At 29.9% G+C, this 20,670-nt stretch overlaps 1 protein-coding gene across 1 annotated transcript in view; it reads left to right on the forward strand.

Moving 5' to 3' along the window:
• The window catches only part of eIF5 (eukaryotic translation initiation factor 5), an 80,936-nt gene extending 61,790 nt beyond the window's left edge, over nucleotides 1-19,146 (forward strand). Inside the window, exons 3-10 of the mRNA XM_075376942.1 lie at nucleotides 1,297-1,414; nucleotides 4,891-5,370; nucleotides 6,407-6,691; nucleotides 9,300-9,469; nucleotides 11,434-11,724; nucleotides 12,763-12,900; nucleotides 13,361-13,549; nucleotides 16,809-19,146. Of these exons, the coding sequence (XP_075233057.1) occupies nucleotides 5,214-5,370; nucleotides 6,407-6,691; nucleotides 9,300-9,469; nucleotides 11,434-11,724; nucleotides 12,763-12,900; nucleotides 13,361-13,549; nucleotides 16,809-16,934 (1,356 nt within the window). The 5' untranslated portion in view covers nucleotides 1,297-1,414; nucleotides 4,891-5,213 and the 3' untranslated portion in view covers nucleotides 16,935-19,146. The remainder of the gene's footprint in view (nucleotides 1-1,296; nucleotides 1,415-4,890; nucleotides 5,371-6,406; nucleotides 6,692-9,299; nucleotides 9,470-11,433; nucleotides 11,725-12,762; nucleotides 12,901-13,360; nucleotides 13,550-16,808) is intronic.
• Nucleotides 19,147-20,670: the final 1,524 nt, after the last annotated feature.

Below are 20,670 nucleotides of genomic sequence, written 5' to 3' on the forward strand. Positions count from 1 at the left end.
CTTTTTTAATTGGTGTGTTTTACAGCAGTAAAATCTTGTGACTGCCTCATTGAGAAGGATCTCATGTTTTTTATTTCAATACTTCATTCCAAATCTGTTTTCTAGACTTTCCTAGTCATAAAGGAAAGCACATTCAGTTTAGAATTTGCAGCATAAGTATGATATACTTTGTAAGCTTGTTTTTATTGTAGAAAGCAAATAATAGCTTAGCATGTGGGAATATTTGGGTTGAGATGTTTTATGATATTATATTGCTTTTAAAAATTGCCTTCAGTGTTGTCAAATAAATATTTTCTTCAGTTTAATTTGTTGAAGATCTGTTTACCTTAGTATTAAAGTGGGTTAATTGCAAAATTCCATGAACATGCTGTCTTACAGAGTTTAAATTTGTTATGTAAGTTTTCATTGATAATGTTATGTGTCCAGTGAAGTAAGGTGGGGAAGGCTATATTGGGAATACAGAGGTGTAAGATGTACCCTATATACTAAGTACAACAGTATGATTTAGTAATTCTTGGTTTATTATTTTTTTTTTTTTTTGGTGTAGAAAATGATTTACAGTTATTTTAAATATACAAATATATAATTTATCTTTTAGAAAGTAGTAAATGTTCTAAAATATATTTTGAGCAAATGAGCAAAAAATTTTGGCAAATGTGTCAACTTTTTTATCATGTGAGAATACTTAATGTTCTGAATAGTTTGTATGTGTGGTTAAATTATTGTACTGGGTTATGATATATATAAAAACTGAGGAAAACATTGATCTGCCTCTAATTTAAAAAAAAGCTCCCTACTGAGCTGAGTTCATTACCCACTGTAAAGTTACATTAAATGTTAATTGAACATTTAATTTTTCTGTCATGAGATTCTAAACTTAAATAAGAGTAGGCAGTTTTTATGTGAATTGTGTAAAAATTTACTATTACTAATTTGTGTTGATAACATTTCAGGAATTTTCTGGCCAAAATAATACTAAAAACAATTTTATTTTTCATTACCCATTGCCTTGTTTAATTTTTTTTTCTTTCTGCAAACAGAAGAAATCATGAAAAAAATCTTGATTAAAATTTAAAGCAAGTAGTGAAGTAAGGGATACTTATTAAGAATAAAATTAGTTTTATTTTGATAAATTTCAAACGTATTCGCTAGTTGAGTTGGTTGTGAGACTATTATGGTTGAATTTATAGGCTATATATTGTTTAATATTTCCTTTTTTGCAGTATTTTTCTATGTATACTTGTAATATCATTATTCCATGTATTTTTATTCTTTTATACTTTTTCTTTTATGCAGAAACATTATCATTAACCAGAAGAAGGTCTGGGAGTTTCCATACTGTGGTAGAGCCAATCCCTGGCCTTGTCACTAGGTGTATGATTTCATCGAAGCATCAGTGGCCAGTCAGTTATAGGTAAGATTTTTTCCTTTATAGTTTTTATTGTATGCCGCCATTAGTCATTAAATCTTTATCAATATTTATTTTCCATTAAAAACATGTACTCATTCCAGTTAAATATAGCATTTGAATTTTCATACAGTCAATACACGTGAATTAAAATAAGTGGTGAACTTTGGTCATCTTTAAAGATTACTGTTGATTTATTTTCATCCGTGAACTTTGCTTATATTCAATTCACTTTGAGCTATGTCATAAACAAACTGTGGAGTTCGTAAGACTGTCTAAAGTTACGTAAAAATAAGTAAACAATATAAGAATGATTAATTTATTATTTGAAGTTTTCATTTGGCATCGACTGAAAATATTGAGTTGTATTTACGGATTAATTGTATGGCGGCTATATTTATAAAGTTATCATGTTGACAAAAGCATGATAAATGATAATTAAATACTGGTGAGGACTAAGAAATTAAGTCGCACAGTAAATTACAGCCTTATCACAATTTCACATGCTGCAGTAAATCTAACAACAGCTCGGATAGCTCGTAAGCTGAACACAATGTAGTATTTTCTTCTAGTTTATTTTTATTTTTTTTTAGGTAATTATTCTGTTGTGCTTGGATTGATTAATAAAAAAATACACTAAAGATTAAGGATTTTAAGGATTACACTGTTAAAAAATTAGTGAAAAATGTGAGATTAAATAAAAGCTACATTGGATTATGATTTGTTTTTCTTTGCTCTCTGGTTTTTTCCACATACATACATACATACATACATATATATAAATACAGCCCTGTACAAATACCTTTATATAAAAATATACCTGTATATAACTGCTTTATGAGGTCAATTTTTGTTTTTTTTTTTTTTTGTTGCCCAAAGATTTTCATTTGAGTTAGGGAGTTGCCTGGCCATAGGAGCACATTGTTTCATTCTTTTTTCCATTTATTTGGCAATATGGCATGATGCCTAATGTTGTTTGAGCAATGTTGTTATTGCCAATTGGAATTTGTGAAGTTTTGTTAACCCTTAAAAATCTTGATATATCCATAACTTTTCAACATACTACTTACTGGACGTAATGAACAAGGGCCTTCAAGTTGAAACAAACCCAAAAAAAAGTTTTCTGGGGATGTTAACTGATTGAACATAGGGAGCTGGTGATGCTTTTCTAATTAATCTGATTTAATGCTTTTCTAACGTAGGGAATTCTTTGTAATTTAATTACAAAGAAAAAAATAATTGGCTTGATAGAAAACAAAAATTTTTTCCAGTCATCTTTGGTCCACTTTGATGGTGTTAAAAGCTGCTTTTTAGTTGGTCAACAAGCCTTCCATCCAGTTGTAAATCTGTTCCACTGGCGGCTTCTAATTCCAAAGTCCAAAGCAGATAGTTTCAGATAAGTTACTTTTTCTCACTAATAACTAACTGATCCTGTGTTGGAGTAGCTTTTTTATGGCCACATTTACCTCTTCTTTGATGAGAAAAAGGACAATTTCCTTCAAATTTTTAAAAAATATGCACTCTCTGTCCGTCCCTAGGTTCAACACCATACTCAAAAGCTATTATTTACCATAGTCATGCTGGGATATGCTCAGTAAGCGGCAATTTTCAAATGCTTTCTTGGATTGAATGCCCATTATTGATTCTGAAGATACAGAGCAAAAAATATTTGTAATAAAAATTGAAATAAACTTTGACGAAGTGTGTGTGTTAAAATTACCTTCATATCAACATTATATATAGATACAGATACACTACCAACATTCTGGCATTTATTGTAGTATGACATTAGCTTTTGCAGACTCTTTAAAGAATTTCACTTCCAGGGACATATCTTGCTATTAACTACTAAGACCAATCACAGCTCCAGGCGAAAGTAAGCCGGCAGACCATCTTATTGAAGAGATTGTACTCAATCTGTGTTGAGATCGGGATTTTGGAGATTGTTTTTGTTTTGAAAAATTTTCTGCCATTATCATGTTCAGAGAGTGATGATACACATTCGTAAAACCAGAAATTTTGTGTTAATGTAATTCTTCAAACCTAACTTAGACCTGATAAATTATTATTTTCTGATTGATGTATTCACTTGTTTTCTTACTGATTTAGTTTAAGTTTGTGCCCTTTTGTAACATTCAATATTTAAAATCTATTTTTTCTCCAAAAATTTCACTTATGCTGGACATTTGTTGATAAATTATGTTGGCTCATTAATAATGACCCATCCAATTACGTTGATAAAAAATAGATAAATGACTTACTTTATGGAACTATCCACTTGTTAGCTACTGGTTATCTTTTTACAGACTGTGGAAAGTTTTAGGATTAGTGATTACCATATCAGTGCTTATATTTCCTCTGAGATGAGATGAATTAGTCAACTTTTCCATTACACAAGGTACATGTGTATTGGTCTCTTCTGTTAGCTAGAGCAGTATTTTTTGGGAAATAGATTTATTTTTGTGCCCATGAAGTACATGTGTGTATGGTAACTGGAACACAATTTCCTTATACTTCTGTTAACAACTATGTACACTTATATAATTTATAATTTGATTAATACACAGTTGTTTTAATCTGGAAAGTATGGTACTTTATTATTGTCTTGTACTGCAAGAGGTGTTAAATTGTTTTTGTTTGTTCCATGTGTTTAAATCACGCATTCTGTTAACATGCTTACAGATTCTGCTTACTTATTCACTGTCATTTATCAATCTGCCGAAACAATTTTATGTGTTTTTTCTATTGTTCTTGGTGTAGTCACTTCTGAAATGACTCATTTTAAACTTTGCAACCAGCATTTGTCATTTTTTATGGAAAAGAATTTTCCGATGTTGTATCAAGCTCCTCTTTAATTTACTTTGCACTTAAGCATTTCAGAAAAAAGTATTTAATTACTACATGAATTCCCAGATTATTTTGTTTTCTAAAAAACTCTCTAATTATCCACTTAGACTATAAATATTATACTAAGTGATGCAGCGACTAATGGAAACTTAAGAAAAATGTAATTGTGCAATGCTGTCGAGAAATTATGTGCACTTACACCATTTCTGTCTTGAGATCTGGAAATATTTACTCCCACCCACAATTGTAAGTTTATTCATTTTTATTACTGAACATTTTGTCATTGTTTATGTATGGGGAAATTATGATTGTTTAAATGAAACACGCTTGCATTGGAAATCTGTAACAGAAATTTTTTTCTACCTGTTTGTTAAACTTATTCACAGGGATTATTCTTTGCTGTTTGTGTTCATAATGAGTTCACGTTGTATATTCATTTATTCATAATGAATATGTTATCATAAAATGAAAGAATTTCATAAAATAATTAAAATTGTGATGTAAAAAGTAATCTTGCATACAAAAATAATATAGGTAATATTTTTTTACGACTTGTTTGCAAATCCATTTGTTTTGCATTTTTGTTTTATAAATAATAATTATTAGTTTTTTTAATAACGGAAATTATTTTATAGGACATCAAAATTTTCAAGTAACCGGCACAGGAAATCACAACCATTCAGAGAAACGTGACTGTGGGGAGTGGAATATAAGTCGTACGAAGAATCCATCACCACGACTGCAACCGCCAACCGACGACGACTCCATTGTCCTCTGTTATCTGTAACCACGAACAACCCTGCCATCATAATTACATCAACAGCTAGGAACAAAGTTACAAACAGAAGCAACGATACTGCTTTTACAACATTTACAACGCAACAACATTAACGACATAAACATTTATCAAAATAATCGACACAAAAGTATTGATAAATAGGAAAATTATTTGTCCAAGATGGAGAGTGTTAATATCAAACGGAATGTTTCTGATGCATTTTATCGTTATAAAATGCCCCGGCTGATGGCTAAGGTCGAAGGTAAAGGAAATGGAATTAAAACTGTTATCGTCAATATGGCTGAAGTCGCCAAGGCCATCGGTCGCCCTGCTACGTGTAAGTATATATTTAAGTTTCATTTGTTAAACTGGAGAATAGTCAGTGTCTTTTTGTTTCTAAAATTGTGACTCATTGATCTTAATTGATTCATAGTAAAAATCTGAAAACTTAATTACAAATAAATTACCCCTATTACAAATCAATACTTCCATGCTTGAGCTATTGTGAAAAAAGTAATGAAAAATATCTGTTATTTATACCTGACTCAACCAATCATTGACAAAAAGAGAATGATCCATATCTTTGGAAATGAGAAACTTTGTGGGTGCTGGATCACTAGGAGTCTGGAATCTCAGCAAACTACATAGAAGTCATTTATGTTGTTTTCAGTGGGTGAGCACCAGGATATATGTAATTTATTTGATATTTATTGATACTCCAAATGATCTGTTGATAAATGTTTCACAGTTGAATATCACATTTTTCTTTACAATTGAAGTATGCTTCATTGTACTGCAAACATAAAACTGACTATTCTATGACTGAATTTGAGAAATTTTATATTTTTAGTAATTAATCCTCTTATTATTTTTCAAACATATTTTTCTCCTGATTTCAGAAGTGGGGGAAAAATACAGATCTTTTATCTAATGCTCATCTTTTCAATCAGATGACCGATTGCATAAAATTGGTTGCTTATATTGAACCAACATTTTCACATGTTGAAGGGTGGAGTAGAGTATTGGTAGTGTTTATGTATTCATGAATTGCTATACATTTTTTATTTTTCAGTTCTTATTGATTGTGTGGGAAGGGTCCAGTAGATAATAATATGTTGTTACAATTATACAATATGAATAACAAACATTTTATGTTTGTCCCTACAGGAGTAGGTGATCTTGTCTTTTACGGATAGATGATTTTAAATTTTAGTTTTTTGTTTTAGAATAATATTGCAGTTTTTAAATTAATTTTAATTTGAAATCGAGTAATGGTGGGTAATACTTAATTGTGTTATAAAGTAGTCTATTTTAACTAAGTATTATTTTGAATGAAGCATGTGTTTTTATATATTGCTAACATATAATTTCAGATCCAACCAAGTATTTTGGCTGTGAACTGGGAGCACAAACACAATTTGATTTCAAGAATGATCGTTTTATAGTTAATGGTTCACATGACGCTTCAAAACTACAAGACTTATTGGATGGTTTCATAAGAAAGTTTGTGCTGTGTCCGAGTTGTGAAAATCCAGAAACTGATTTATTAGTCAGTACTAAAAAGGGAACCATAAGTCAAGGATGCAAAGCTTGTGGCTTTCATGGTCCACTTGAGTTCAGCCACAAACTGAACACGTTCATCTTGAAAAATCCTCCTAGTATGTACTTTTTTAACTTTCGATTTAAAATATATAAAATTTTTATAGTTTTATTTAATTCCTAAATCTGTAATTTTTTGTACTGATTTTTGTTAGTCATCACTAGAGGTTCGTATAAAATATCACAAATTTCATTTTTATTTTTAACATACAAATATAATTTTTCCAAATCTGCATAATTAACTAATCATAAAGATTTATACAAAGCCAATATTAAATGAATATTGACTTGAAATATCGTAAGTGCATTTTATCCTTAGCACAACAGATCTCCAAAGTTATAAATCGGTGAGTGCTATGCCGTAAATAATGTTTAGTATTAATATTAATGCTAATGAGTAATAAATACTAGTGATGTTATTTTTTTACTGTCATTTATTGTCTAGCTCTATAGTAAATCATTTTACTTATATCAGATTAATTAATTAGGCTTCTGAGATTTACTTTGACTGATTTATGTTAAATAATTAACATGAAACATAAACAAAATTGATGATTACGTATGAGCATGATCTTTGCTGAACCACTCTCTAAACAAAGCAGTACTGCTGCTGTCAACTTGTAGAATTTAAAATGTTGTAGCAGGCAGAAAAATTGTTAAAACTGCTAACATGGTAAAATGTTTTTCACATGCTTAAAAAAATCTGTTTACAATAGCAGCTACAATCAGTCAACCAAAGTAAGGTGTTAATATTGTTCTAAAAACATGCTCTTTTTTCAAATGCATCTAATAAATTTTTTAAGCAGAATCAACAAATTTAAGACTAAATTTTTATGAATACTTTTTAAATCTTTTACAACAGATCTTTATCCTCTGATATAAACTGCTCATAATATTTAATTCCAAAGCAGTCTAAATATTCTTAAAGTTACACAGCTTACACATGCTTTCTTCTTATAGCTTTTTAGTTAGCCTTGTACAACTATAGGAACATTTCAAGAATAAATCTTTCTCACCTTGCCTGAGATTGTTGTAACAATCTGAAATTATTTTCCTTATTTACCCTCTCCGTATTTTATTTACTTACACCTATTAACAGACCTATTATACTGCTGCAGTTCTTACAGTTTGTCAAATAAAAAGGCAAATTTAAAAAATGCACAAACAAATGCGTAGAAGCGTTATCAGTCACCTGGTCATCTGGCTGGGAAATCACAGTACTCCTAAAGTTAACGAAAAATATCAGTTAAGATATATGTTTAGAACATATGGTATTTTTGTTGGGGTCGGTTGCAACAGTTTTTTTATGTCATACACTGAGTAAAAGACAGTTGTGCTTAAAATGGCTGACACAAATAGTTACAGCGGTGGTTAGTGACAAGTGTATGGGTTGATGAATGACAACACGCAACAGTAAAGCTAATTAGTGATAGTTTTGGCAACGCTTTAATAAGCTGCCACCATGAAAAGCAACAAAGTTGGCTTGGGAAAAGTGTATGTTTGAATTAGGCAGTGTTAAAGATAAGCCATAGAGTGGATGAAAATTAAGCAGTTAGAAATGTGCTGCTGTTGCAATATACATTGAGCAATCCCCAATGAAATCAACTCTTTAAACAGTCAGCTGAACTTCGTATACTGCGGATGGCAATGCAAGACCATATGAAAAAGGACCATATGACACCGGATGTCATGATATAGGCTGGAATGACCTTCCCACTTACAAGTGTTGGAAGGCATGGTTGATACCACAGCTTCTAGAGAAGGATCTCATGGAACAAGTGTGGTTGCAACAGGATGGAGCACCTGCACATTTTGCTCTTATCAGTCAGTGGATTTCTGAATGAAATCCTGACATCACCACACCATACAATTCATTATGGGGAATTATCAAAGCACATATATCTGCATGTCACTACACCACAAATTAAGAATTGCGTGACTGTGAGGGATGCCTTTTGAACACCAGAAATGCTCAGTCTCATGTCACAGAGGATGTGGTGATGTGTAGAATTGTGCGTGCAACATGAGGGCGAACACATTCTCTGGACCGTTGAAATGAATACATATAACAAGTGAGTAAATAAAAGAGTTCATTATTATATCGCATTTTTCATTTATAACTACAAATTTTTAGTTATAACTGTAGGGGGTACGGTGACTTCCAGACTACTCTTTATAATAAAAAATGTTTTTTTCTACTATAATTTTTAATTATTTTTAAGGTGAGTAAATTTTTGTTATATAACTTGTATTTACAAAATTAGCCAGCCGTGTGCTGCTTCACTTTACGTACCTTTATAATAGTACCTGCCGTACTTAAATACTAAAAAAAAAGGTGAATGGTGCATTCACAGTTGTAGGTAGCTGATAACAAACTCCAAAGAATGATGCATGTTCTACCTATGGGATTCTTATGGCTAAACTAGCCAAGCTGATATCAAAGTGGTAAACTCATTAATCTGAAAAAAGACTATTAGAATTTCAGGGTTTGAAGATGATGAAAATTGTGTATATAATCTTTTTGGTGTTAGGCAGTTTGTAGAAAATGTATTTGAAACTTATATTTTTCTAAATGTAATCTGGAAATTGCATGACCTCTGCATATCTGATAATATTCTTGAAGTTATTATTTCTTCTAATGTAGTATAAAGTTAATTTTTTTTTTAGATTTGAATCCAGCCGCACAAGGTGCTTCACTTACAGAGGGCAAGAGAGGAAAGCGTTTGTCCAAGAAGCAGAATGGTGAAACCAATGGTGATGCTCGTTCTGGCTCACCAAAATCTGAAGAAGAACCAGACCTTATAGTTAATGCTCCAGAAAAAATTGCTAAAGATGATGTGAGTTGGGTTTTTCTTTTTATATATAATTTTACATAAACGAGTCGTTAAATATCATCAACCCTGATATAACTATAAAGAGCAGCTGGATGGGTAATAAATGATGAATCGTGTGTGAATGGATCACATCATTATAATACAAATTCATTGGAAGGAATTGAATGTTAACTTTTTTTTATGTAATAATTTTTACCTTCGAAAAAAATGGATGGCACATGGTTTTATTATATTATTTTCTTCAAAAACTTTTTTCAGTTAAGCATCAGAGTTACATCATACCAAACTAGTATTTTTACTTTCTCTTAAGGTTTTTGTAACTTTAAAAAGAAGATTAAAAGTGAGAACGAGAGAATGAAGAAAGTCAACAAATTTAAAAAGAGAAATGTGGAATAACAGGAATGAATTGAAAGAATTTTTACAATAATGTGTGCAAGGTTTTTGGACAACAGATTATTTTGAAACTAATAACGTTAAATGAACAAAATGGATGGATTTGGTATTGTTAGGGCAGGACATACCCTAGGCTAATTCTAACCCTGTATGGAGAAGACACCACCCCCTCCGTTCCAAGCGCTGAGGAGGGGCTTTACTGGAGGTCGTCTTTAGACCCTCTGATTACATCTGTCATCAGCCAGGCCTCAGTCAGGATGCTACAGATTTAAATGCCTCAGCAGACATTTGCATCAGTAAATTACAAATCAAATTTTGCCTTCACTTAGGCCTCAGACATCTTCACATCCAACCTAAAATGATTCCCTCAAACTAACTGACCGAAACAGCGGAAGCACGAACCTTGTGCCTAGTCCACATTGGACAGTAACGTTCGTTACTGTGAATGCCTCAGAAAACGAACCAAGTTGAAAGATTAGTCAGTGCTACTCATACCAATCAAAATTATGTTTTATGCAGAAATTCAGACATCGACCTAAATAGGTCGACCAATTTAGGTCATCTATCTATCAAAGGGAACATAACCTCATTCTAGTTTTTGCAGGAGCCAGGGACAAGCCCTATATCCCTAACCGGTTCCATCATGGAGTCTCGCATGACATTACCAAGTCGAATGACAAACATAATATAGGCACGATGCCAATGTGCCTACCTCCAACCAGTCTTAATGCTTAGGTTGGAACCCTAGCCACCCGGGATCCTACCACAATCAAATGCCTCAATTAAACTAAATCTGCAAACCTACCCACTGCAAGGGCGTGAAGAAAACTAGCCACTATAAACCACTCCTCGCAGTTCATCCAGTTAATATGGCTTTCTAGAAAGGAATGTATTCTCTCAAGTTCCATAACAGCTTGTGAACATTCGATCTCATATCAGGGACAGACGTAGAGGACGTGGTCCTCTATATCATCAGTCCCACAATCCAGGCATTGGCTTGAATCCACCAAATGAAACTTAGCCAAACTTGCCTGAGAGGAACTGTGTGATATACCGATTGGGGGAGATGCAAGAAATATATACCATGCATGTAGCGAATTGTGGGGGATTCTGACCTGCCTAGATGCAAGGCCCCAGTCTTCAACCTCTTGTTTTCATTCTGATGTCAATAGGTTATTTACCTTGGAAATGTAGCATTCCTTACACTCAATTAATTGATTTAAAATAATAGGATATTACAACCTTAAAGCCTTTTAAACACTCAAGCAGGACTGTCAGTTCTCATTAGGAAATAATTTTTTAAAATACATCAAAAATTATTTTTTTTGCATAAAAGCTTGTGGGTTTTTTTATATTAGATTCCTTAGTTCTATTTTAGAGTAAATATGTTTACGTAATGGAGTTGTGAGATATTTTTGTATTGAATGCAAAATTACCAGATTAAAGTGAAATGTTCACAGCTGTTACTACTTCATTTCATATAATGTTCATTTGTTTTAGTTAGTATGTTTTTATGTTTGTACAGTTGTAGTTGATATCTGGTATCCTTTTTCTGGATTTCATTTTGTTTATAGGATGATGAGGGTGATTGGGCAGTTGACGTTTCTGAAGAAGCAGTGCGTGCTCGTCTACAGGATTTGACTGATGGTGCTAAGGGGTTGACGATTTCAGATGATCTGGAAAAGACTGAAAAAGAAAGGATGGACATATTTTATTCAGCTGTTAAATCCCGTTTAGATAATCCGCAGGGCTTATCATCCCCTAATGCTAAAGAGCTAGTTGCTGAAGCCGAAAGACTTGAAATCAAATCTAAAGCTCCTCTGGTTCTTGCTGAATTACTTTTTGATGAAAAAATTCACATTCAGGTGTGTTATATTTGATTGTATTTTTCTGAAATAATCATTTTTTTTATAAACAAAAAATTGATTTTGCCTTATAGAAAATATTTTTGTGGGTGATGTATGGATTACTCATATTGCACACACACTATACAACACTTGTTTGAATTATGAAACCAAAGTTATAGTTTTGAAGTCAGTATGAAGATGTATTTCATGATTAATGAATGGCTCGCTATGTACCTATGTCGTCCAAAAGACTTATTGGAGGTACAATACTCTTCTGAAGCACAGGAACACTTGAATTGCACACAACATGGACATTACATAAACTATGTCTGTTTCTTTTGTATTTAATAAGGTACATACTTGTACCTTTGTCATAACAAAATAATAGTGAAAGTATGTCATAGACATAAAAAATATGCTTTATTTATTTTATTACATTTAGCAAATATTTCATGATTTCAAGTGTAAAAGATCTAATATTAGAATAAATTATGCTGGTTGTTAAACAAACATAATTAAAAATATTATTGGTTGTTATGCTAATACTTAAAGACCATCGTTTCTAAGTGTTAACATTTCAGTGGTTGTGAAAGTGTAGTTTGTTTCTACAATTTTAATCTGTAATAAAAACAATAAATCTAGAGTTAAATAGGTATAGATAAATTATCTTAATAAGGTGTGGTGTTAAAGTTAGAGCTAATCCATCCAATTTTGTAATGGGGACAACTTATAACTACTTACAAAGTTGTAAAAATAATTGAGTGAAATATGTGAATTACAGTAATTAACATCCAGATATTTTCCAGTATGTTTATATCTCATTTCCAGAATTGATTTTCTAGCAGTTGCATTACAAATTATAGTTGTATTTTTAATTAATTAAGATTAAAAGGAGGTAATGTTGGGTATATGATTTAAGTTATTTGGCTATTGATATTTAAAAATAAATCTACATTAAAAATATTAAAAAATAAGGTAAATTAGAATATATTTTAAAATTATAATTTGTAATAATTTTTTTAAATATGTCATTTTAGAATATATTTTATGTTATAGATTAAAAAACATAGAGTGTTGTTGCTTCGTTTCACTCATGAAGATGCTAAAGCACAGAGATATCTTATCGGAGGCATCGAACAAGTAATAGGTCTGCATAAAGACTCCCTCCTTCCGAAGGTGCCTGCCATTTTGAAGGTATTTTTATTTTGTTTTTGAGTACTGTGTAAAGCTTTTCATACTTTTGCTCATTCATATACCCCAAGAATTGTGGGCATAGTTTTTTTTTTACAGAAAAGTTTAAATTTGATTACAGGCATTATTGAACTGAAAACTGAACTTTTTAAAAAAAAAAATTATATTATTCCTAGAAAAAATTGGAATTATCAAAACATTAAAACTCTTTTGCTCAGTGTTGTTTTTAATGTGTATTAAATTGTAAATAAGATTTTTCTAGAACTTTTTTGTTCTTCATTGTTTTTTTAAGTTTTTTAGTGTAATATCCTGTTTATCTTATTAATATTTTATTTCTTCTACAAAAATGGTAATCTTTTAATTTTACAATAAAAAAATATTGTTGAAACCTATTTTCTGTGTAGTTTTTTTAAGTCTAAAAATTAAATTAAGTCTTGATTAATTAAAATCTATATTATTACAGCTTTTATATGACATGGACATATTAGAAGAAAAGGTTTTGCTGGAATGGAGTGGAAAGACAAGTAAAAAGTATGTATCAAAAGAATTGAGCCAAGAGATACATAACAAAGCTGAGCCGTTCATTAAGTGGTTACGTGAAGCTGAAGAAGAAGATGAAAGTGAATCAGAAGAAGAGGAGGATGATTTGGAGGTAAATTTTTTTATCATGAAGGCATAATTTTATTATTCTGTCTGTATAATTCTGACAGTAATTTGTGTGTTAAATTGCGTTACTCATAAATTGTTTATATGCAGTGTAAGCATTATACAGAGTCTGGGAGAAATGACTCCCTGATTTGAAATGTAAATAAAATAAACATTACAACAAGATTATAGCAAAATTAAATATCTTATGAAAGAACAGCTTTTATTTAATACCATTTATTAATTTTTAAAAAGCGAAGTGAAGTAAATAGATAAGTGAAGGTAGATATGTGCCTACCTTCACTTATCTATACAGGTCTTTAACTTCGCCCTGAAATTCTGCATTATTTTTGCAGCTTTTAAATGATCGAGGGCACTTGGCTTCTGTTAATTTAGCATTTAGATGTTATCAGAGAAAAAAATTATGTGGTGCAAGATCGGGTGACCACGTAGATCATGGGTTGTCTTTTCATTGTGAAATAAGACATCTGGGAAACATTTTTGAGAAAATCCATTGATTGTATTGCTGTATGAGCAGTGGCCCCATCTTGATACAAACTTTCGGCTTGATTTCAGAGTTCATTAAGTCTTGGTAGCAAGAAGTCATTACAAAATGTTAGGAAATTACTGTAATTGCTTTTCTTTCTTAAAAAAGAGTACACCATATTATTTTAAATTCAACTGCACACCAAACTTTTAATATCCTCATGAAGTAGTAGGGGATTATTTTCTGCCCAGTATTAAATGTCTTCTGTTTTCTTAACACTGCCCGATAAATAAAAATTTGCTTTGTCACTTGACAGCACAGTCGAGTTCACTGGAACATTTTCCAGCCTGGCAAAAAGTAATATTGCGCTAATCTAGTCATGCTCATTTAACTGCTGTACGACCCGACCCATCATTTTATACGGATGAAACTGTAAGTTGGTGTGTGAATTCTCCTTGCAGTTCGATCAGAAATTTGTACTGCAGCAGCATGTTAAAGAGCTGAGAGGCCTAAAGATTGTATGACTTCTTGTCTTGCTGCTTTAATATTTTCAGGTGTTCAAATGCTTTGTGGTCTACCTGGTGGTTTCTTCAAAGCTGAACTAGTAGTGCCAAAATTAGACACCAATAACTGAATTGTCATCATACCTGGTACCATGATATATTGACCTAGCCAAAAGTGTGAATGAAATAATCGCTGCGTATTGAACAGAATCACCTTTTTTAAAATATGTTTCAAATAACAAAGCACGATACTCATCTCTCTATGCCATGGTTGTAATTGAAATAGCAAGACATCTGCTCAAAAATGGTGTGCTAACACTACGCCCTGTACTATTAGCACTTGTTATTTCGGCCAGCCCTGTACTAAGAGGATGTCAAAAATGATCTATACTCTTGCTATAACACACCTTCAACATTGTCTTATATTGCTTTCTGTGCATGGTACAACTGAGGTCACATGTGCAAAATTTGTTCCTGATCATGTAATTATCCTTCTAGTTATTATATTTTAAACATGTCACTCCACTAACAGTTTCTGATTTCACCAGTTGGAGGGTGTGAAAAGGGCTGAAATTTATTGTAAACTACCACAATATGAGGATAGTGTTTTGTCACACAAGTGGTTGAAGCACAAGAGGAAGCAGAATGGCGGTCAACCTCCACCATGGATGACCAAGATTCAGCAAGCTCGAGAGATGCCTCTGGTAAATAAAAGAGTTAACAATCAATGAGGTAGCATCCTTTTTGAACATCAATCATGGTTCTGCCTTTCAAATCGTCATGATGAATTCTGCTTTCATAAAGTTAGTGCGCAATTAATACAAAGATATCTTATTGCTGAACACAAAGTCAAACCTGTTATCTGCAAATGTTTATTCCAACACTTCAACAAGTAAGGCAAGACAAGAGTCTTTACAAGATTTTTCAATTTTTCACACACTTGCTCATGTATGAAGAAATTTTTCTTTAAAAATGTTTTTTCATTTTATTAATGGCTACGTGAAATTGGAGGATTTTGAAAGCGATGGTAAAATGTTTACATAGTTGTTAGGACTTTCCCAGAATGCGGCTATATAAGTTTTTGGCTATGAAATATTGCAGAATCTCCTAATAGTATAAAAGACTAGTTAATGAACTGTAAATGGTTCTGAAATATTGGGATATTTTATCCTTTTTTATTTACAATTGTTTATTTCTACACTTACTTTCTTGTGTTTATTGAGTATACTCTTTTTTTTGTTGTTCCTACAACCACTTGGCATTAAATTTTTCTACAAAATCATGTTTTTAAAATATTTTTAACACATTTTTTGTTTTATTTTGAAATTTTATAAAAGTGTAAAAAAAAAATAGTATCAAAAATTACTGTGGCTTAATTCCATCAATTTTTATTTTAAAGGATGTAAAAAAGATAAAAAGGTTAAAGTATAAAAAATGTTTTCAATAAAATAAATTTTTTTAAAATTTATTTGAAGAACAAAATAACAATTTTTAAACAATTCCCCAAAACTGTTAATTGTTCCAAGAATCCATATTGAAGAGAAATTGACAGAAAACTTTCTTTTTTTATAATTTGGAACAGAAAAAATTATTTTTATATAAAGCACTCTCATATGCTGCACCAGGTTTTTGCCCTTAATTTTTGGCATTAAATGAAATTAATTTCTCAGTTTCATTTAACAATGCCATGAGACTATCAAAAAAATTAGCAAAAATTATTGAAAATAAGATTTATTCATAAAAAAAAGTCATACGTCAATTACTTTTTTAATGAATGATCTTTGAACTTAATATAATATACCTATTATCATTACCACATAAAAAGCAACCCCTAAAATAATAACAATTTTTATCCTACAATTTTTTTCATGTAAGAAGTGAAATGGTTTTCTGTTGCTTTCTTTGTACTCAAACCTCTATTGTCAAACATTATTAACATAGCGAACATCATTAGTCTAAAAGTAATAACTGGTGCTTCTTTTAATTCAAATGATTTGCATGTAAACAGCCTTAGGAATTAGTTGGAAAATAGTGTAAAACTAATTAATATATATATATATATATATCACTTCTATCACAAAACAAAGCATTGTACATTTTTTTGTCAAAGTAAATGTAAATTTTCTAAAGCTCTAAACATTTTTTAATGAGAGGAAATTTTTGTTAAATATGTTTATATTGCCGAGTTCCAAGTGGTAGTTAGTGTTAGTATACTGATATGAAATAATATCCATGTTTTGTATTTTTAATTAATTTTGTTTTTCTTATTTTTATAGATTGAATATGATGATAGAGCAAAGGCATCTCCATTGAAAGAGAATAAAGTGACAGTTGCTCCTAAGCCTAAACTAGCTGATGATGATGAAGAGGGTGGTGAAGAAGTTGATATCGATGCTATATAAATAAATAAAACAAAAAATGATTCTGTAGTAACAAAGATAAAATGATATATTTATATATGTATAATGTATATTTTTAAGAATTATTACCATGTGCACATATATACACTCTCTTCTAAATTTGTTCCTACCTGCAAAACTTGTGAATTTGAATAAATATGTTCATTCATATTATGTATTAAAGATATAATATAAATAACTTAAAAATATGTATGTATATATATATATAAAATAAATATATATATATATATATATATATAATATATATATATATAAACCTTACTTGTACTTGGAGGTTGTTGTATTCTGATGAAAATAAATAAATAAAATTTTGTGCAGAATAAATAGAAATTTATTATTTATACTAATTGCATATATATGGATTATTATTGTATTTATAAAAGATATATTATACAAGTAAGAAATTATTATATGTCTATTACAACTTTAGCTGTTTTTATCTTTGTCATAACTTTATTATAATTATTACAGTTTATTTTCTCTGAAATGCTGATTTCAGTAATGATGGATTTTGCTGATCGGTTGTTTGTGGAAGATGTAGAAAGCACTGAGAAGTAAATTGTAGTATAACGGGAAAAAAATTAAGGCTGAAGTTTCATTTCGTAAAGTCGTATGAAACAGTTATTATAGACGGATATAATTGTAGCCAGCTGTGTATTAATATTATATGTGAATTGTAGAATAATTATTAATTTTATTATATGATTGAATTCTTGTTCTAGCTTACTATCATTATTATATTATAAACTCGAAATAAAAATATTTTTGAATCTGTGTGTTTAATAGTAAAATTATTATAATTTGGTGAAATTATAATAGGTAGAGGAATAATTTTTCTGGGCATAATGCGCATATAAAAAATGCAATTTTATTAAATTTTATTGTATAAATATAAATTGATTGTAGATATCAGAATTTTACTTATTGTAAACAATCATGTGATGACATAAAAATTAAATCTAGTATTCCTTTGTTATAATAAATTTAAATTTTTTTTCTTCGCTTTTTTATGTTATAATAATAATAATAATATTGATATAATATATTGCTCACTGTTATGGATCTAATTATAAAAATTCAATTTTGTAATATAATATAAATTTTAACAAGTTAATGCATTGCTTAAATTTTTTTAATTGAAAATAAACAATTATGTATTTACTTTAATTTTTTTTTTTTTTTTAATGAATAAACTAAAAATGTGAGAAGCATAAAGATTTCTGAATAATTTCAGTATTAGCATAAAGTATGTTTATTGAAGTATTTTCTTGATCATAAAACTTAAATTTGCTGATTATAAGATTAATTATAATTAGTATTGTATGTGGAAAAAAATTAATTACTCTGGAACAGTAAAATTTAGCCTCTCATAATCTAAAAATTTTTTTCATTTTATTTTTAAAATCCAAATTGACACTAACTATATGTTATGTGAAAGATAAGAAGAGAATGGCAGTAGTATAGGAAATACTATTAGAACAACTTTTTTTTTCAGTTGTACAAAGAATAAAGTGATTTATTAAATAGATAAAATTAGTGAAACATTCAGTAAAATCAAAAAAAAAAGACTAACTTTTTTTTAATTTTTATTTGGTGTAGAGATTATTTAAGTGGTATATTATAGTGAAATAGTTTAAGATAGATGAACAATATGTTAAAAAATATATTTTTTATCGATGGAAAGTAGTTTTAATAAATATATAAAATAAAACTGTACGGCCAGAATTTTTACAATACTATTTAAATGTTGGATGGAGAATGAAAAAAAAAATTGACTACATACCCTAATCTTTAATATAATGTTTATATATACATGTTTATCCTTACGGAAATATTAAAAAAAAAAATTGATGAATATTTAAATTAAATTTATTTAGATTATATGTGAAATGTTGCATTATTTTAAAGAAATAAAATTATTAAGAGTTGTGGTTTAAGAAAATATATTGTTGCATTGTTTATCTTAATTTTAAATGTTTAGGTTTTCATTAATTCTATTCAATTTATCAGACATAGAAAATTGTTTGATGAAAGGAATTTATCTTCTTTGTTTTTAGTTCCACTATTTTAATAGTTTACAACTTTTCAAAATATGTTGATGGTATGTGTTTTTTCTACAGTTTGTTAAAATTTTGCATATATTTTTTGACTTTTTTTGGGGTGTATTAACAAATTATTAAATCTATTTAAAATATTACGTTATTATTTATTAACCTTTATATTGTCAGGTGCACATGTGTGATGATGAGTTTTGTTTATACTATCAAAATGGTTGACAGGATAAGCGTTGCCTATAAAACTCATAAAGGCAACGCTTATCCTATCAATCATTTTGATAGTATAGACAAAAAATGAAATTACACCAAACTTCAGAAATTTGAATTTTCAGTACTGGTCCTCTGTAGAATTGGCCTATCATTTGGATGGAAAGGAATGACTTTTGTGAGTAGTACACTAAACAAATTTAACACCTTGGATCCTAGGCATTTGTAACTTGCATGGTCCCTGAATCCTGGGGCTTTTTGAGTGTTATAAAAACTTCTGTTTGAATTTTTTACTTGTGATAAGGGAATAAGATGTTGTTTAGAAAGAGAACAAAATGTACTATATGAAATACTGATTTTTACTTGCTTAAAAAACTGTTTAATATAGTAAGCTTTAGAGTGATAAATTTTGAAATTTATCTGTTATTTCAGAGCCAACTTTATAGACCTTGTGAGTTGCTCTTTTCTTTTAAATTATGGGTTTTTCTCAGGAAAGTGATGACCTGTTAGTCGTGTTTGTTTCATTGCTACTCGTGTGGCTTCGTGTGCAATAACTTCTGTCTTTTGTCCTAAAGCCATTCTGATAAATATAATATTTTTTTCTAAATGACATCTGTGGCTCAAATGCGATTGTTGTGATTCCTGGTGTAAGATAAAGGCTTGGCAATTGACAAAAATAATTTTTTGACCACTTTGTTTGCATACATTTGAATGGATAGTAAGAAATCATTTTATCCACCGCAGTTTTATTTTTATTTTAGTTCATGAAATCAATCCCCCCTTTTAGAATGCATATGTACTTAACTGTAGATAAGGCTAATGCATCTGTGGTGTCTGACTCGCAGGAGATTTCTTTATTTTTACATTTATTTTTGGCAGCTCTTAATTAAACATACAAGTACTAACAGCTTTAGTCTGTCGCTGCCATAAAAAATTAACAGCTTGTTAGCTGTAAAACAAGTTCATGAAATGTGTCCCTTGTCAAGAAAATCGGAAAGAAGTCTTTGGAGAAGAGAAATTATGGAATTATATGATTTACCTGTGTAAATTTCATATTGAACTACTTACACAGTTGATGAATCACAAACCATATATAATTTTGTCCCAAATATAGATATAATAATAATTTTATTATATAGAGGCAAAATGTTGTAATACACACATTATTTTTATGTATGAATAAAATAAAACAATTTTGCAAAACAGCACATGAATACTTTATAGCAAACAGCACCTCTACCCCCAAACAATGAAAACAAAACATTAGTTTACACTCTATTTTCAAAAATATCCAACAGAGTGTGTAATAAAACTAATCTGAAAATTAGTTTTATTCATTCTTTCAGTTTTTAACTAAAAGAATGATCCAATGAACTATAACAACAAATGCGATATGTATGAAATTTATAACTGAATTAAATATGAATGCCTGTGGATTTCACTGGCCTGTCATT

Source organism: Lycorma delicatula, chromosome 10 (genome assembly GCF_047948215.1).
Source record: "Lycorma delicatula isolate Av1 chromosome 10, ASM4794821v1, whole genome shotgun sequence".
In the NCBI taxonomy this organism is placed as follows: domain Eukaryota; kingdom Metazoa; phylum Arthropoda; class Insecta; order Hemiptera; family Fulgoridae; genus Lycorma; species Lycorma delicatula.